This window comes from Ambystoma mexicanum, chromosome 1p, assembly GCF_040938575.1.
Source record: "Ambystoma mexicanum isolate Mex_15411 chromosome 1p, UKY_AmexF1_1, whole genome shotgun sequence".
Classification (NCBI taxonomy): domain Eukaryota; kingdom Metazoa; phylum Chordata; class Amphibia; order Caudata; family Ambystomatidae; genus Ambystoma; species Ambystoma mexicanum.
This window is the reverse complement of record NC_090921.1, coordinates 207136706-207157449: the sequence shown is the minus strand read 5'-3', so window position 1 is coordinate 207157449 and position 20744 is coordinate 207136706. Positions and strand designations below refer to the sequence as shown.

General features: G+C 43.2%; 1 protein-coding gene across 1 annotated transcript in view; it reads left to right on the top strand.

Moving 5' to 3' along the window:
- The first annotated feature begins 807 nt into the window (after positions 1 to 807).
- The window catches only part of LOC138470721 (extracellular calcium-sensing receptor-like), a 48706-nt gene continuing 28769 nt past the window's right edge, over positions 808 to 20744 (top strand). Inside the window, exons 1-5 of the mRNA XM_069609037.1 lie at positions 808 to 1184; positions 1552 to 1624; positions 2278 to 2343; positions 10309 to 11262; positions 13072 to 13299. Coding sequence (XP_069465138.1) covers positions 808 to 1184; positions 1552 to 1624; positions 2278 to 2343; positions 10309 to 11262; positions 13072 to 13299 — 1698 coding nt within the window. The remainder of the gene's footprint in view (positions 1185 to 1551; positions 1625 to 2277; positions 2344 to 10308; positions 11263 to 13071; positions 13300 to 20744) is intronic.

Here is a 20744-nt window from a genome sequence, read left to right as displayed (position 1 = left end):
GACCCTAAACATTATAGATGTGATGCGACACAATTCTCGTTGTGGGTAGGGGTTCACAAACATTGCTTGCTCAAATCTAATCAGGAAGAGAAATCCACCAATTGAAGTCAAAAATACTTCAACGCCTTTTCCTTTGAGCTAAAATAGGAGGGACGTGCAGTACATATGAAAGAAGAGACTATTTGTGAGTCATCCCTGCATGCATCCATGACTCGCAGACGGTAATTTCAATGTAAGGCTTTTTATTGGTTAAAGGAAAAGTTTGCTCTAAAATTGTATTGTCCCGATCGTTCAGGCACGTTTATTTAAGCATACTTTAATCGTCATAAAAAAATGTTGCTATGCACCTTACCTTAGTTTTCCTCACTTTTTCACATGCGAAAACAATGGGCGGCAAGCAGCCATCTTGTGCTAATCTTATCCGTTGAGTCATCGCATTAACCAGAGGTCGCTCGTGGCAAGATTACAGATCTTCTGCCCCTAAAGCTTACATCACCAGATGAGTACTGCCCTTTTCTGAATGCCAATGCACGTCTCGAGTCAACGTTCTCTGTGTGCAAGCTATTGACTTGTCTCCATGGAAACACCAGGACGCCTCTTTCCTCAAAAAATATAAACAGACCCCTTCTCATCAGACAACATTGGGGTTGCTTTTTGAATTGTTTTACTGTGTTTTTTTTGTTCGATCGCCTGTGACTAGTTTATGCTCTGTTCGGCTACATGAGTAGTACGAAAACCCTGCGAAAAGATACTTTCTGTATCAGCACTGAATCGTTATTAATCGCATTCTAGATAAGATATCGTACAATGGCAACAATACAGCCCTACCAATACAGGGCAGAGTATTCCAAGGATGAAGTGATTGAAAGAGAAAGATGCCGAAACGTGGGGGAATCGAACGATGAATCACCGGATCATGAGCCTGAGCCTAGTCGCATGGAAGACGTTTCCACCTGGTGTAGCTGCAGTCGTTGCAAGGTCATGCCAACCGAGGTGGAGAACTGCTGCTGCCAAGAAAACTCTGGATGCTTGGCCTACAAATCAGAAGAAGACACACCACTGCTGTGCATCACAGAGCTCCACGACTCCAGGCCAGCCACCCTCACAAGGTCTGTGTTGAGGATCATGATGGTGCTTATGCACGCACTTCGAGCAACAGTTCGCCCTCGGAATCCTAGTAACAAGTAAGTGTACTCAAGATGCGATGTTATTTTGACCACTGAGATGGCTAACACTTCATGTTTGTCTCATACATTGTTGTAACTTTGATCGTTCACTGACAAATTACATTTTTTTTTAAATCGCAGTGTTCATCGCTTAAGTGTCTTTACCTTTCAAGCCAATCGAATATTTATCTGTGGCCCAAAGCTTTATCGGTTGAATGGATGCTCACTTTTGTTATGTGTCGAGAATTCAAAGTCAAAAATAAATTAACCATGAATTAGCTTTTGTAAGGACAAATACGTTATATAATTTAGGGTGATTTTTAAAGGAAGTGTGTCACATGTATCTGGTTCATTCATTTGCAGTATGTATCTTTCTCTTCAACAGGTGGTACAGGCTGGTGGCCTACCGTTCATCTACATGGTGGCTTTATGGGAGGCTTGGATTCCGCGTTCGACGAGTAATACCTGCACGTGTCGTTGGAGCCATTCGCACAAATTTCCGTAGTGACAGTGGACAGTACATTGGATTTACACATGATGCAACCTCAACTATACAATGTGTAGTTTGTTTGTGCCATCAACATCACCAACTAAAGAAAATACAAATGAGCGTATATGGAAATAATTGTTTCAATTTTTCACTGAATCAAGAAAACGCTCACTTGTCTATGAGAGACATGATAGAATGGTTGGTGCCCTTTAACGCTCACCTCCTTCGCTACAATCCATCCCCCCTCCATTATAACTCACTCCAGTACTGGGGAGGTGTAGACGGCCAATGTGCCAAACACCATGTATACTTCAAAGCGATCTTCCGCACAGGGACCATTGTTTACATGGCCTCCCCAGACCCAGTGCCTCCAGACTCTCCTCTTCAAGACCCTTCCCCTGCAAGCCACATAAGTGCGTCTATAAGTGAATACATTTCCATAGTAACCAGACTTAATGAATTTTTACTAAGCTACATTTTAGTATACTACATCTGTTCACGCTTCCTGGAGCCTCTAATACATCCAAGATTGATGACCCTAGTAAACAATGCCATAGTGCCCTTTAAAGTTCACATAATGTTTTTGTAATCTGTTGCTTGACATGTCCCTTTTTTTCAAAGAGCACACTGATGGAAGCACAGCCTCTGACAAGTGACGAAACCACAGGCACGTCCAGTATCCCAATGGTGAGCACTACCAAAAAAAACAAAGTGATATTTCGAGTGTTGTATCTGCAGACATATTTAATACAAATTTATTTTTCCCTTGTACTACTTTTTCACAATGTACTGAAAATGAAGGAGCAAGATTCTGCATCGATTACTTTTCAACATCAAGCTTGCTCGCCTATCAAGTAATTGTATTGTACTTGTCCTTCACCAGAATGTGTTATGCTTTGAATTTCAAATAAAATGTAAATGTTTATGTATGCTATCGGTTATTTACACTAAGTTGCATTTATGGCTGAGTCTCTATATGTACCATTGTCTGCATCTCATTGTCAATTTCGCTGTTTTCATCCATACTAAAACAACTGTCTTATAGGAGGATGCTGGAACGTTGACTACAATCACTTCCTCCGTTGCAACTGGTTAAGAGTGTCAGGTATGTGTTTTTACAGTTCCCTACATCGACATTTCAATCTGTTTGTTTAGCTCATTGATCTCAGATCAATTACATGTGTCATTTCAGAAAGTTATCAGGTGTAATCTGAAATGTATATTGTGATCAAATCACATACACTGTAATCGAATGTATCTTTATAATTTTGTTCAATTTGTGTGGTTATAACAACTATTATAGTATATGGATCATAATCATCTCACAGTACTTTGTGTGTAAGTGCTCTCTGTGATGAAAGATTTAAATTTTCAATATGAATGAAAACATTTTTGGATGATTATTATATTCAAGGAATGTACCCAAAGTGTGGAATTAGAAGAGAGGCAAATGGACCGGAGGTGAAGATAGCATAATATTGAATATAATTGGACATCACATTGCATTTGGAACTCATTTGTATGTTGTAATGTTCTCAATTCACTGCTGTTTGTTCTGTATGTAGATATGTACATATGTTTCTTTTCAAGTCAATGAAATGTGCTTGATTTAAACCATATCAAAACTCAGATTTTTCCAGCTTGATCGTGCGGTGTGCAAAGAGAAGCCCACGGTTCCGAAGAAAATTAAGAAAACAATGGTAAAGAACAAACATCTTTCTTTTGTAGAAGTTTTTAGGCTGATGTTTTATTCATATAATGTTTTTTATTGTATCTGCTGTATGTGTGCTATACAATGAGCATCTTTTTCAACACATCTCTTAGAGAACTCAGAAGGAAAAGAATTATAAAGACTCAGACAACAAATGAAACCAAAGATGTTACAAGCCAAACAGAATTCACATTCGATCAACTACTATTTGGGGCGTAGCATGGTCAAGTCAATAAGCACACTTTCGATGCTTATGCCCAGTGGCCGGAAAATTATTGGAATATCACTGGCGACCTGTACAAAGTATCCAGGGACCATTGATACCATGTGACAACTCCACAAGATGAAACTGAATACAATGAAGATGCATTGCATTTCCTCGCAAAAACGTTCTCACAATCTACACCCGCAAAAAAAGTTCCACCCAAGAAACATTCAATTTTACCTGTTTCTCCAATTCATGTGCAAATATCACAAGCTGAACTAACAGAGACAGAAGTTTCGACGGAATTGACCGAGGAACTTGCTAAAGATCTCAGTTTGCCGAGTTTGCCCGATTTGTCCAACACAGTCGAGTCACAAAACACATTCATGAAGGATGATTGGCTATTAAAGGAGCAAAAATACATTGTTTTCAACAGCTGCCTACTAGAGATTGTACAGATGCTGAAATGTGTACATACACTTGGAGGTAACATATGCAGAGAGCCATTGGTGAATGTGTCTCGTGTATTGCAAGGCACTAACCTGAAAATCCAAGCCAGCTGTGTCCACCTCCATACTATATTTTCATGGTCCGCTCAATCGATGTTGTGCAAAATGCCTGCTGAAAATCTACTAGGTTCAGCAGCTTTACTTTTCAGCGGGATGACTTTCGGAAAAAATTCAAGCTTCTGTAGATTTTTGGGAGTTGAGTTCCTTGCTAAAACCCAGTATAACAAATATCAAAGGGAATTGTTATTCCCCGCTATTAGTCAAGCCTGGAAAATTGAACAGTTGTCAATCAAAAGTACATTTGCTGGCAAACCTTTCAGGCTGGCTGGCGGCGGACAGTGTGACAGCCCCGGATTTTCAGCAAAGTACTGCACATACCACTTTCAAGACATGGAAAGTAAAGGAATTGTGAGTTCGGAGATTGTGCAACATGGCTTCATCAACTCTGTCAAACATCTTCAGTCCAGGGGAATGCAAATTGACCTGATAGCCACTGACAGTCACGTTTCAATAGCCAAAGGCATGGGAGAGCAGTTTCCACACATTCATCATCAATATGATGTATGGCACCTTGCCAAATAAGTCAATTAAAAAATTACATTTTAATGTGGTGTCAGTCTATCAGCAACTATCTTTGGTGGAGCTCCATAACTTGTGGTGGATCTGTAGACATTCTACTTGAAAAATGGCGTTCATTGCTGCATCACTGTTCCAACGTACACACATGGACATAAAACAAACATTTTCACGAATGTGCACATGGACCTTTATCGAATGAGCAGGAACAAAAGAAGAAGTGGTTGTTGTCATGTTCCCATCCACACAAAGCACTTGAGAAGATTGTGTACGATAAAACGCTTTCAATTCCGTCATACCAGAGATTTGGAGGTGTTCCATAATATGTGCCTAAAGAACAGGCCCAAAAGGTTGCATTTTGGCATAGACGGTTTGGAGGCCAGAACAAGACTAGTTGTGCTTGCACACAAATAAGTTGGGAGGGAAACAAGCAAAAACTGCAGGAACCTGTGGGATGCTTCGTTACCTCATGGTATTTACAGAACGAGGCAAACAATGGGTGACCAAGCCAATATAAGAGGAAATGTATTTTGAATTTGTGAAAGATTTCACATTGACTGTGTTGGCCATGCATACTCATGGTATCAATCCAGAATGTGTTCCTAGGAAGCAGCATAAACAATGGAATGCTGTTACACTCGCAATTAGAATGCAAATGAAAGTATTAAACAGTATTTTATTACACTCATTTATTTTGCTGTACAATTCATATAACCTTCCATTGATTTTCATTACTGGTCCTCTATCGTGAAAATACACAGGTCAATGGTTGCTACTGGTACCAATTTTTTCTTACAGAGTTAAGGGGCCCTCCCCAAATGAACCTGTGTCCTCAAGCAAGATGGATATAAAATAGACAACCCATGAGGGAATAAGACTAAGAGATGAGTTTCAAGAATCAACACACGTTCTGTAAAATAAAGTATGCAAGTACAGGACTGACTAAACTAAACCACAGGAACTAATACTGAGAGAATAATGACGACCATAAAACCATTGCTTGAACGGGGGTACGTTATAGAGGACAAATTAATGTACTGACATTCCAACCTTTGCATTTGGGGTATCATCTGTGCCCGGACACCACTCCTAAATGTCACCCGGCATGTTTGAGCTACCCGAGGGCTACTAATACAGTCAGGCATGCGTTAGTCTGGGGTGTGACTATACTGCAGCACAGGATTAGTTCTACCATGGAGTGTTGGAATGGTCAGTGCAAAGGGGTCAGAAGTAACAGGTGCATCTTCATGAAAGAGAAACAAGGGTTGGGGGAGCAGTGTGCCATGGCCTTGCATGGTGGGGATCATGGGGGCATGGGCAGGTTAGTGGAGATGGATGGGAAGCCATGCCTGGGCCTGCACTGGTCTTATGGTCGGCAGAGAGCATAGTCATTGGAAATGACACTAAATAATTGCAAAAGTGAATGACTGGACGTCCGTGTGGACATGGCTTGTGCTGAGCTAATGGAGGGTGGCGGGGCTGTGGAATGTCTGTCTGCGCCGCTGGGGAAATGGGAGAGCTGAGTTTACAGTGGGATTATTTTTGGGCCTAGGAAAAGATGGCGTCAGTGGTACTACAAGATGGAGTCTATGGTGAAGCAGAAAAAAACATTATTAGCATGAACTTCTATAGTATATTATAAGACACTTTTGCTGTGTGGTTGGGGTTGTCTCCCTGCCTGGTAACAGGGAACAGTAACTCTGGACTGTAATAACAATGGTGGGAAGGAAGAGATAAAACAAGTTAACTGTAGCTCTGAAGTGGGATAACATGGCCAGGACTGAAGATTGATAACACAGGAAATGGGCACAAATAAATCACTGCAGGTAGAGAACAATATAATTACTGTTAGAGGGAAAGGGGCTGTAGACAGGGGACACAGTGCAAGGGCGTGAAGGCAGAGTAGTAAGGCTGCAAGGCAGGGATCACAGGGCTCTGGAACAGGAGCAGGTTGTGAAATCAACAGGGCACAGAAGAAATCAAAGGATCAAGGCAACAAGGGGCTTGATGCGTGCTCGATGAAAGAGAAATAATAATCAGTGAATAGCACAACCGATACCTTTGAAACACCGGTTGTCCCATAAAGGAATTCGATGTTGTCAGGGTTAGCCAGCGCAACCCAGCAATTTTTAACTTTGGAAAACTGATCTGCCGCCAAGGGCCCATTGGACTGGAATAGTGTGAACTGCTTCTTCATCGCCTCACGGACCATCCTGACTTCTACGCTCTTCGCCGAAAGAACCTCTTTTTCCTTCACCCGTGTGATTGTGCGCTTACACGCACTACTGCAACGCAAGGCTACCCACTGCTCAGGGTCGCACTATAACATTATAGAACAAAAAGTCTAATGCTCTGCATTGCTTGGCCTATGCACTCGCACAACCGATTGGCCCAAGGCATAGCCGTAGTATGTGAGCACTAACTGTCACCTTTCTTGCAAAATGGTATTGAGGGCTGCCGGAGGTGCGATAGATGAATGTTGTTTCCTTTTCAAAGTACACAGTGTCAGTAATCACATCACATATAGGGCCAAAACAGTATTATTGATTGTTAACGCAGTATACATGATCTTGATCCATCGGTAGATGCAAGCCTATAATTAGTTTATTTAACAGGCGTCTTTCAAAAATCCACGTGGCATGGCTGGGCTCAGCTACCGGTGTAGTGAAGGTCAGGTAGTGGGCTGATGCTTGTGGGTATGGAAGCAATTAATAAAGTCACACTGACACATCTTGTCTGGTTTGTTGCATTATTGTGGCATTCATTCTCAAATACCTAGCCTCTTGCGGATCCCTTCACTGACAACAATTGGACCTTGTGATTCAGCCTTAAACGAAAATCTTCTAACGCTGCCCAACAAAACAATAATGTGTGGAAAACACGCAGAAATTATAACATTCACTGTTTTGAGAGTAAGACATTTGAAAATATAGTTTCATTTCTGGGTATCTGTGGTTCTGAGCTGTTCTTGAACTGAACGCATATAAATATAATGGACACAATACGGTGTTATGTTGAAATATATTTATACTGCGTGATATAACAAACCGAGTGCGTAACTCACAGTTTCTTTAAAAGTCGAGTACTAATAATATTTTGCATTTTTGTATATTTCTAAGAGGAGTAGATTGAGGTAATGATTTTTGTGCAGTATTAATTGGGATAGTGATATCCAAACCGTTTTGCCCCATAGAATTACAGGGTGTACTGTCAATATTGCATTATTGTGCGGCAAAAAGTGTGTGTGGGGTGGAATCGACGGGGCTGGACATTTTCCTAGGGAACTAGCTTCGCTTTGCGATCGATATTCTTCTCAGTTCTGTTATTACGCCATCGAACTGTGGTTCTCCATATCCATCAGGTTCTACATCCCATTGGCCTGCTGAAAATTACGTGGGCCGCATTTTATAAGACGAAATTTTGTCACTTGTTGTGTCATCACATATAGTAGAAAATTGAAGCATGGATTGGGCAACTACTAAGGTGCAGCCTGCTCCATAGGGGAGGCCAGTCTGCTAACTATCTAAGCTAAACAACATACAGTGATAATGAATGATTAATGGTAGACATAAAACCATCATGTAGGTGTACTTCGAGGACAATGGGCTTATTTACTAGCATTACAACCCCTGTACTTGGGGGGTTTATCGGGGGCTGGGTCTCCCCTCCCAGGTGGCACTCTTGGGAGGTTTGATGTACCAGATAACCTATGATGTTTGGGGATAAGTGTTAGTACTAGGGGGCAATATGATATACTATCGGATTAGGCACTCAGTGGGGGTACCGTTACGACCAGTACCCAGGGATCATGGGGCAAGCATTTACCTACATCAAAAAGAGTGGAGGGCTGTGGGCCTGTGGACTATGGCCTGGTAGTGTGGGGGCCAATGAGGCATGGGCAGTTTTGTGGAGATGGATGGGCACTTGAGCCGGGCTATGCTCTGGTCCCATGGTCGGCAGAGAGCACAGTCATTGGGAAGGATACTGAACAATTGCAACAATAAATGTTTGGACTTCCTTGAGAACAAGGTTTGCGCTGAGCTGGCAAGGGGTGGCAGGGGCTGTGTGCTATCTATGTGCGGTGCTGGGAATGGGAGAGCTGAGTTTACAGATGAGCTGATAATTGGGCCTAGAGAAAAGCTGTGGTGGTACAAAATCGAGTCTGCAACCTAGGCAAGAACCTGTGTTGTATTGTGGATTTCTATGTTATTCTATACATCACTCGTGCTGTGGGGGAGGTAATCTCCCCCCTTCATGAGCATGTCATCAGAATACTGATGAGGGCTGTAGGCGGGTGGGCTAGGACCATCTCCTGCCCAATATTAGCTATACCCACTTAACAGCACTAACCTTTCATGCACATCATGGTCTCAAATACTCACCATGTTGTCATTAGTGTGTTAATTATGGGGGGTTTGTGTGGTGCAGAATGACACAGTAAATGGTTAGATTCGATTAAAGAACGTCTAATAACATGTATTTCTTTTCTGTTTTGTACACAGATATAGTGTTCCGTTCTGCGCATGCCATAGTTTCCAGCCGCCGTCTGACGGCTTCTTTAACCAGCAACGGCAGATAAGCATACACGGTGCATTCTGCGTGACGTTAATGTGGAATGACAGACAAGGACCCTTTAGCGGTACGAGCGACAAGGAGCAACCTCTCATCGTTTCCCATGTAGAAAGATGCTGATACAATAATGCTGCCATACAGACTACTTCCAATTGGGCTACCGGGATAAATCGGTCATCGATCGCAATTAGCCTAACCGCTGGAGCTTATATGAAAATATAACGAAGCATGCAATCTTAGCAAAATACAACTTGAATGGCGAAAACAGTTTTGGGAGAGCTGTTTGATAAATAAAAGCAACAGCTACATTGCAGACTAATTATGTTTTCTTTACTAATATGTATTCCTACACAATATGGGACGCGCTGTGAGAGGAGGTTTGTGTTTATCTTCCTGGTTCTGCAGTAACTGACGTTCTGGCGTGGGTAATGACTGTGCGCATTTGGGCACGCTGGCCGCGAACGTCATGAAAATAGGTGATGCATTTTGTTTGGAATAGTGATGTCAGCATCAGGGGCAGGCGATCTGTAAATTTGCCGTGAGTGACCTCTGGTTAATGCGATGACTCAACGGATAAGATTAGCACAAGATGGCTGCATGCCGCACGTTGTTTTCGCATGTGTAAAAGTGAGGAAAACTAAGGTAAGGTGCATAGGAACAATGTTTAATAACGATTAAAGTATGCTTAAATAAACATGCCCGAACAATACTATTTTAGAGCGCACTTCCCCTTTAAAGCAAACATATATGTTGTCATCCTAACAATTATGTATCAATAGACACTGGTCATCAGGTCTCTCTCTCTCAACTCTCTCCATGGAACCCTTATCCAGCCAGCAGATGGGATTTACATTATTTCATGAGCCTGCTTGCTCAAACTGGGCAGTGCAGAATACAACAATATTTGTTCTGCCATTCCTCTCAGATGGGTTTAAAACAGCTTGCAGTTGCTGTATGGTGAATTTTCATTATGACAATACCTCGGAAATCTCTTTGGCCCTTGCTGTCCAATATGTCAGCGCATTTAAAGAAATTGTTTTAATTGTCTAGTTACTGACTTCATTTATTTGTTATTTCAGGTCAGTTACTTCTCATCCATCGCCCTGCTCAGCAACAAGATCCAGTTTCCATCTTTTCTACGGACCATGCCAAGTGACCACTTTCAGGCTCGTGGCCTTGCCCTGCTGGTGGTTCACTTTAGCTGGACGTGGGTGGGCTTGCTCTCTGCTGAGAATGACTATGGTGCTCTAGGTGCTCAACTCTTGAAAGAGAACCTTTTGGCATCTGGAGTCTGCATTGCTTTCCATGAGACGCTCCCCATCATCCCATCTGCAATTAGAAACAATGCGATCAGCAACACAGTCAAGGCATCTTCAGCCAATGTCATCCTTGTCTTTTCAGATGATCTTTACTTGTTGCCAGCGTTGAAGATACTTGCCATGGAAAACATCACTGGCAAGGTGTGGATTGCCAGTGAGGTGTGGTCCACCTTGAGCATTGTTGCCATCAAAGATTTTGCCAGCATGATGCGTGGTACTCTAGGATTAGCTATTAAGGAGGGCAAAGTGCCACAGATGAAAGACTCCCTTCTTAGTGTTCACCCTTACACATCACCCAATGACATATTTGCTGAACTCTACTGGCAGGAGGTCTTTCAGTGCAGGTGGCAGAACAGTTCACAGCCTCAACGAGATGGCAACATCAACAGTACGGACTGGTGCATAGGTTCTGAAAAGATGGATGGGTTCGAAATTCCAACCAATGACTATGACCACAGAACCACTTACAATATTTACAATGCAGTTTACGCTGTGGCACATGCATTACACGAAATGCATTACTGTGTGCCGGAAGATGGACCTTTCATTCATAACACGTGTGCCAACCTTGGAAGTTTTCAGGCATGGCAGGTAGATGTTCAAAGCAATAATGTACTAGAATCATCTGAGTCCTGGAGTCTTAAACTTCTAAGCTTGACCAAAGACAATGCATTTTCATTGATTAAGTGCATGGGCCTCAGTACACATATGGCGGTAAGGCAGCAAAGGCACTGGTATCGCTACTAGGAGTTCTGCTCGCGGGTGCCCTTGTAGCCACCAGGTCTGACCTGGTGGCCGTACCCACACCCGCGAGCAGAACATGATGGTAGCACTGTTATGGAGATGTACCGTGACCGGCACCCACGAAAGGGAAATTACCGGGTCTGGTTGGGCCGGATCCAAGTTTGGAGGTAGCCTTGCTGGTAAAAGTGGCACGGCTACCTCCAACCTCGTAATAAGGCCCCGTGTCTGTTTAGTTGGTTCTTTGCAGCAGTTCTGGTCCAACTGTACCGAAGTTCAAGATGGTCGGTAGACTCGACCCACGCGTGCTGTTGAAAGCATCCATGGTGCTCTATGGCAGTTAGGATTGCCCATGACAGAGTTCTATGGCAGATGCCACGGCACGCATGGTGATTGTCATTGTCCAGTTGTTTGCAGGCAGCGAACCGGCTTCTGTGGAAATTAAGGACATTCAATGAACCTTAGAATGAGGCTACTCCCAGCGGCCTATACACCATGTGTGGAAACTCCAATGGGAGTTTCCGGTGCACACTTAAAATATCAGTCGAAATCAAAATGTGCAAATGCTGGGGGAAAGTACAGCGGTTTCCTTTTGTCCTGCATCCACAGCCATCAGACTAAGCCAAGCAAAGAATAATAAAAGCAGTTAACTATATTGAGACTGGGTATAAGAATGAATGGGCTGGAACCAGATAGCATTTTTCATTATTCAGTGGCTTTCCTTGGCTAGTGAACTTTTTGGACTGCATAGTCATTTGTTAAGAATGTTAGCATATCAACATTAATAGAGTATCCAGTTTGGGAAGCTCAGCTAGAGTAGCTGTTTTGAGGAACACTTTTAAGTTTTTGTGTACAATATAATGATTACATAAGTGAAGGTGTACACGAATCCCATGCTTTCTTCTACTTATACTGAAATGACGAAATCTACATTGAAACATAGATTAATTGTTTTTTTAAAGTAATTGGATGCGCCGAATTGTTATCTTAAAGTCAATCTTAGGATAATGGTTCTCAGATAGTTGATGAAAAAGACACTCCCAACACTACATTAAAGGGTGTATACTTTCCAAAGTAATTGTTTCCATAATACTCAAAATTTGGTCAAATAAACGTTGTGTTATGCTACCTTTTTCTGAGGAAATTGAGAAGTACCTACACCTGCACAGATTTCTCAATGCACCCCTCAATAGGTCCTTGTTTGATGGCAAAATTAACCCGAACCATAGCTAGAAGCTGAGTGACCTGCAATTAGTCCGGAATAGGCCTAGCTATTAAAAGCGATTATTGAAAATAATGCAGTATTGGGGAAAAAATAATGCCTTTTAGTGGCAGGTATGGATGAGTATGGGTTGGAGCTGCATGCAGAATGTCGCACATTTTGTCAATTTAAAATACAATTGGTAAATAGTGCATGACTAGAAGGAAAATCACCTTTGGTAAAACCTGGCACATCCTCCAAATAGGGGAACATTGGGTGTTCCCCTAGTTACAACCACCGAAAAGGGATATTGTGTATGCCTTTGCAGTGGTCAATTTGTAATGGATCCTGATGCCAAAAAATACATCCTGTGGAATCAGAAAGGCAGCAAATCTGATGTATTCAATATATTTTACCACAATGGCTAAATTATAGGCTTACCGGCACATCCAGAATGAAGTCAGTGAACGTGGGAAGGAGGAGGCCCAGCCATCATTACTGTTCCACTTGCAGAGAAAATGCTGACATTCGAATCATGACTTTAATGATCACTTTCACTCTGTCTTCATGTCATTTGCTAGCTCCTGTACTATGTGAAACATGTACACTTTAAAAACAGCTTGGGAGACGAGATGTACTTTGATGACAATGGAGACCCACCCGCCTTGTACGACGTGGTCAACTGGCAGTCAGAAGAGGATGGCACCATCCACTATGTTAACGTGGGAAGCTTTGATTCCCGATCGCCCCAAGGACAGGAGCTGTTAATCAACATAAGTGCTGTCCAATGGAACACACATAGTACAGAAGTAGGTAACAAATGCCTTCACTGCCGGCTCGTGCTGCGTTAACACAGCACATCATTCGTGTTGCTTCGATACACCACTGAAATTGGTGGGTTACTAGCAGGGGCGTTGCTAGGGGGGGGCTAAGGGGGCTATAGCCCCTGATCTTTTGGTTGTAGCCCCGGATAGAATCTCAGGAGCTACAGCCAAAAGACTAGCTAGCCCCCAGTCCCAACAGTTCCAACATCAGCTTAGCCCCGGGTCTTTTCCATACCTAGCAACTCCCCTGGTTACTAGTCAGTTACCTGTGACTGCAGTTCTCCAGCGTTGGTATGCAAAATGTGTAATATAGCTCAGTGTCAACATGCTCAACTTGGAAGCAGGATGATGCAAAGCAACACAGGTTCGGATCAGGCCCGAATCCCTGGTCTGTGCTTAGAAATCTCTTCGGTATTAAGCACGTTATAAATTACCAATTATAATTATAATCCTTCATAGTATGACTGAGGATTCCCAGCCTGAGGTGTCCATTTCTTCAAGCTTGTGTATCTATGTTAGAGCCAATACTTTCGAATGCGATCTACTGAAGCATGTGTCTGTGGGTTTGGTAGTCAGAGACCGAGAAAGTCAATGTAACCCCTTAAATGCTGAGCTCTATGCAGGTCTATGCAAATAGTACGAGCACACCCGTCCTTCACACTTTCTGATGCCTCATAAGAATGGATAAATATGATTCTGGTTTTATTATTATGCAATAGTGAATGATTACAAGCCCTTTGTTGTTTTTTTTTAACTCTGATGTCAAGTGGAGAGCAGGATAATGTTAATGATGTGTTATTTATATAGCACCTTTATCCAAAGCGCTTTACAGAGCATATATTTACATACAATATCACCCAACCGAAAGTGGTACTCATTTAACGACCTCAGAAGGATGAAAGGCTAAGTTGGCCTTGCCGGGATTCGAATCTGCGACCTGCAGATCAGGCTCAGATCGCAGCAGCGAGCGCTGAAACCGAGTTTGGCAGTGAGGGGAAAATGGTCCATAATAGAATTACTGTCATGTTTACAACTTGAGTTCTGGTTTTATTAAAATAGGCGAAAATCCCCCGGTGATAATTCCCTCGGAGGAATTAGGGCCAGCCGACTCAATATCGGGAAACAGCGGTATTTCGAGGAGTTCACGAAAAGCTCTCATTCGTTTCCACACATTGCATGGATTCCTGAAGGGAGTTTTGTAATTCAGTGTAAGGAAATGTAGTGCTATGGGGACCAGAGCTTTTACGAGTCGTGTTTGTCCATACTTGTCAAACAAAACAAAGCTACAGAATTCTGGATTGACTATGGCACCTATCATTGACCTCCTTGCATGGCGCCTGACAAAAAAATGTAAATTAGATATTCTTTCCCCAGAAGTAAGGGGCTAACATTTTGCGTTCATGGGCATACACAAGCACAGCTGAGACCAGTTGGGACGTATTTATTTATTTATTTCACTTGTTGATAGCACCCACACCCGTAAGTATCACAGCGCTGATTGCGTGCAGCTTTCAATTCGATAGCGTTAAGCTGATCTTCATGAGGCACCGTATCATGGTGAAGACAGATTTCAAGTCTCCCTGTGTTCTCTCTTGCTGGGGGAATGATTCTGAGTAGGCACCAGGGGAGTTGCTAGGTCTGGAAAAGACCAGGGGCTACGCTGATGTCAGAACTGTTGGGACTGGGGGCTAGCTAGTCTTTTGGCTGTAGCTCCTGAGATTCTATCTGGGACTACAACCAAAAGATCAGGGGCTATAGCCCCCTTAGCCCCCCCCTAGCAACGCCCCTGGTAGGCACCCACATCCGACTAGTTGCTTGTCTTTTTTGGCTGCATTCATGCTATGACTCCAATTACAGTTCACAAACTGTGACCAAATGGGTACTGCAGGTCCGGACCTAGGCACTCCCATGCCAAAGTAATGGGCGGGCAATAGTAGTAGGCCTGCAGCTTAAACCTGTACATCAAAGTTTGTGAGTTGAGCTGGAAGTAATACTTGTCTTCCATGAGAGTCTGAAGTTTAATATATCTCAAGGCCTGACTGTTTCATTGTTTTTAAAACAATAACAGAACATAATACCATATAGCATTGCTTGATTAGTGTAACATAGCAGGTATGAAAATACCGCAGTGTGTACCGGTTCGACATCATACACAATACAAGGCAAATGCACAAAATAATACTCCTCAACCCTCCCTCTCCCGCCTACCCTATACCATCTGACATAATTGGGGGCCACCCCATGCATTATAAACTCTTCTCTCCAGGGACATACACCTGTTTACCTCAGCAATCCAATTCGTTTTTGTTTCTTGAGGCACCTGAAAACCCAGTTGCATGGTCAACCTGAGAATAGATTTCCCCCAGAAAACTTGAATTTGCCTGCATTACCATACCATGTGGAAAAAGGTGACCGCCCCCACCCCCCGCACCCGCCCCCCAATGCAGATATCTTTCTCTGATTTACCGCACTTAACCACTGATGTTCGACAGTAATATATATGGTGAAGTGTCTTGTATTGAATAAGTCGGAGTCTGGCAGATATTCCAACCTCCTGTGTAAACATGAGCGCTTCCACCCATTCCTCAGGATCCAATGACCCAATATCCTGTTCCCATCTTTCCTTTAGCAGGGTCAGCTCCATAGTCCTGAGCGCCGTTAGTACTTGATATGCGGCGGATATTACCTTGGTAACAATGCGTTTAGGGAGAAGATTAGCTTTTTCAAATCTCTTCCAGGGATTCAGACTGGGATCCCATGGCATAGGCTAGTTGCATGTGCCTGTGCTGCTCCCTACCCGGCAGTCCGTACGTGTGTTGGCAAGCCCTGTCTTAGTGAAAGGGTGCACTTTTGTCAGGAGGGTGCATTAGTGGTTGTATGCCTCTGTTTTCACAGGCAAAAATGTTAAGGACGTGCAATTTATAGGCAATTGTTCCAACATGCCAATGTACCCTTAAATTTGACTTACAATCAAGACACCCTCCACTTTCATTCACTGCTCATATCATATTCCCCATTCAAGGACAGGCACCCCTCAGAAATGACATGGCTGTTGCCCAATGGAACATGTGGAGTACAGAGGTAGCTAACAAATGTATGGTTTGCTTTCTTGCAACATAAATGCCTCCTTCTGTTCAAGAATATACATTCTCTGCCTGCTGTTCCAGCTACCTGATGCCCTGGGTGGCACCAATAATTTTCTTATTTTTTTAAGTGGGGCGGCAACAAGAGCCCTATTCCTTCCCCATCCCTAACCCCTCCAAACCAAACAAAACCTCTCCCCCACCTCCACCCTCCATCCACACTCTCCTGTGGGATCAGAGCTTTTAGATCTGGTTCACCCCACTTCCCGCTCTGGCCGCCACCATAGAAATGGAAAAGGGACTTAGTGGCAGCCATCTTTTTTTCCCCTTTGGGAGATTGGCTGTGCAAGCAGTATGAATCTTCTAACGGGAAACAAAGAAAAACATTCACTACCCGGATAAAAACCAGAATGCAAATGGCTTTCATGCCACACCAGCAGAAATAGGCGATAACAGCCCACTGCCCTACCTTGGCGCGGGCTGGTAAGCTGTTACCAGCCATTTCTAGCCCCCCTCCCCCACTGTGTGAAAGGAATATTATGGGATGCTGCATCTACAAACCTATTATCCACCCTACCCAACAGGTTCCGCCACCTATCCATTCCTGACAAGTCAAGCACATGATCACCATGAGAACAGTGCACATGCTTACTGACTCAAACAATGCAGATCATGTAGAAGCAGGAGACACACATGTCTGCCTGATTGTGGCAAGCACAGTTGTTACATGCAAAGGACTGGGCACATCAGACACACATGTCTATTGTTCATTAAGGCTATGAAGCACTCTAGACCACCAAATATGCAGCTTTTCAGAGATGGACCCCTGCCAGCTTCAAAATCGCATGTCCTCCTTTTGCAAACTCATAGACTGGACGGTTAGAGATGCATGTAGATAACGCATCCGTCTCATGCAGAGATACTCATAGTGGACATCTACTCCTGTTGCACCACAGACAAATAAATGTCAGCTTCCTATTATTATCCTTGATACTTAATTTGAGTGAGAACTTTGACATAATTTATGGATTTTCAAATTCATTAGGAAACTCATCAACTATGACAAAATTGAAAGATCTGTGACAATGTATTTTGTTGATGAAAAGGGACGATTGTCACCACCTTATTCGTGATGCTGGACCTGGAGGCAGCATATGGGAGATCCCTCTGACCACCCACCATGCCCCAGCTCCATAGCAGCTGAGTGTTACTGGAAGGATGTCCATGCTAGCCCTGTCCTTTTAAGGGATGCCCCGTTGTACAACTTACATCACTGTGTTGATGCCTAGTTGGCTATTGCACATTTATAATTTATAATCAGCCAGGCAAGCAGAGGAACAACACACTACTAACTTCACTACAACACACTACAACACACTACTAACTTCAGCTGAATACATTACTGTGTTTGGTTTCTCATTGTACAGTGCATCCAAGAAGCAAGAGGATCCATGAGCCAGCTGGCCAAATGAAGTAGGAGGATCTTCTGCCAGGAAGTAGCCAAACTGTTTATTTCCAATCCAAGATGCACAATGAACATTATAAGAGTTCGAACTGTGTCACCCTGCAGCATGTGTGTTCACATTTCTGCCAAATTCTCAGTAATGCTGAACATGTGCAACCTTCCCCGTTATGCAGGGACCAGTGGAGGACCCTGAGCTCACTACAAAATGTGAATATCTTGGCTTTGTGATGGGTGGTAAAACTTAATGACTGTCGGAGAAAGGAGGGTTTGGCAAAGCGGGAAAGAAGGTGAAAGGACGGTGGAGAAAGGAGGCTGGTTAGAGCAATTGGGCAATTGAGCAATTGGGAAGAAGGAGTAGAGAGCATTGGAAGGGAGGCTTGGAAGAACATTAGCAAGGAGGTTGATTGGAGTTGTGAGGTGGGGTGAAGATAAGATCAAGTGGGAGGATGGTTGGAATATAAGGAGAAAGGTGTAATCGAGAAACAAGGAGGATGCCGGATGAAACCATAAAGCGGTATCCTGTATATATTAGGATGTTAGGTGGTTCATCAGTGGAGAGGTTAGAGATAGAAGATCAAAGGTATGCGAGGAGAGACAAGATAGATTATAGACAGAAAGAGGAGAACAAAGAGCATTCCCTTTAGGAACAAGACCATTGCAAATCATTGAATAGGAGGATAAAGCCATGGTTTCACTGAATAGAGCCAGGACCCATGAAGAGAAAGGTGAAAAATTACTTAAAGTAGAGAGGGCTAGGTTATCATTTCCCTGGTGGAAGCTCTGTTGCACCGGCCATCCTAAACAAGCCACAGAGATGCAGACCCTTGCTAGACCCAGCATGCTGGGGAACAGGGGCCTGATGATCCATGGGAGAGAAGCCATTTAGTTTGAAGCCACTGACCCCTTAGGCTAATGCTACCTTAGTAAGTTAGCAGTTATGGTAAGATATGCAACCATAATTTGCCCCACCACCGTGCACTGCTAAGACTAACACCCAGGACATCAAAGATGACATCACAAATGTCATTTATGAAATGTACTGAGTACTCAGTTGCGGACAGTACTCCTACAGGACCACCTCCATGTGATGCCACACCAAATCCAATGAACACAATGCTCTCAGAAAGGTTGTTCCTTTCTTAGGAAGTAAGAGGCTGTCTTCCTCCACCTCATCTTCCTCAACCAATACTGTAACCACACATCCTACTTCTGTGGGACATACAATCCCACCAGCTACATTGTAAGCAATAAAAGAGGCTGTTGGCTCATACTTTTCGAAGACAGCAGTCCTCTGTATATACAACAACACAACATTTTGCAGATGGAAGCAGTTTCGAAGTGCTTTTGAAGCTGTAATCAAGGAGCATGATTAACACTGCCCCATACCTTAGAAGTAACACACGCGCAATATCTTCCTCTGGCCACCTGCCCCTCCATATAAGAGCTTGGTGGCGGCATCCTGCTGTAGAAAGGAAAATCCTTTTACAATATGGCCATCATGGACAGGGAAGGTGGGGCTCCGTACAGAACCCCTCTTCACTTTCCATTGCAGACTTAAGAAGGCGAAGAGAGAACCTTATGACCGTATTACCACAAGCACATGTTTCTTCCCTTCCAAACCTATCCCACTTTCGAATAACTTTAAGACAAAGCCGTTCCCAGGTGGACATGGCCAGTTTAGCACCATTTGTTGTCCCTCCTGGTCATGGCCAGTAGCCAGACTGTCCAGGTCATGACCTTATGGCATGACCCAGACAATCTGGCCACTGCCCATGGCCACAGACTATACCTCAGTCACCAAAGGTATATCACTATTTTTCGTACCTACATTATGACACTTGTCAAAAAATAAAACACGGGCACATTTGCAAAACCATGCTTTAAGGTTCTTGCAAATGCTCCTTACACAGGTTTGCTGGATATCCATCCCATGTTTTATTTTTTCAAATGCAGACAAAATCCATTCAGACTTTACACAATCATTCAAGGTTGGATTTATAATCTTTCTGAAAACATTTGTCCACTTCGTCAAACAGCAACAAAGTTATAAGCCATCTAAAAATGTTGAGGACCACATCTAATTTAGCCAGTCAGACTTTTGTGTGGATTCGTCAAATTGCATTTATAAGCCTTTACAATATTTTGGGACCCCCTCTAATTTAGCCCCTTCTTGACAGAAACCCATCAAACTTTGCAAAAAACATTTTGATCTAGATACAGATTTATTTTGCCAGCTTTTGTGTAGATCCCTCAAATGGCACCTTGTTCACAAGCCTTTACAACCTTTATAACATTGTGGGACCACCCCCTCTAATTTTACCCTCTCATGGCAGAATCTCACCACACTTTGTGATACCATTCAGAATCATGTCTAGAATAACATTCCAAAATTACATGCATTTTCATTGAGTGGTGCCAAAGTTATAAGACATCCATAAACTGCTCTTTACCGATCCTGTAATGCAGAAATAGGCATGATGCCCCCAAACACCTGAAGTGTCTGCGGACCTCACAGGGCTGTCTCCGGACATCTGGACCGTGCATGTACTTTTGGGGTGAAAAACACCAGTTTTTTGGCTCCTTACGGTCATATCCCATCCATCCTCATCACCCCTCTATCCCCAGATAAGTTTGACAAGTGCAATGTTGTGTTTGTTAATATGTTTTTACCGCGAGCATTTCCAAAATCTGATGCACGCTTTTCACCAGCCAATAAGTGGGCGTGTCAGATGTCCTCGGACAACAGGTTGCCTGTCTGCAGACTGAAAAGGTAAATGAGTCAGCAGACAAAACCCAGCTATCACTCATTTATTTTTACCTATATTTTGCCCATTTTAAAATAATCTACTGGACGAATTTATGCTTTCGGAACCAAGCCACTG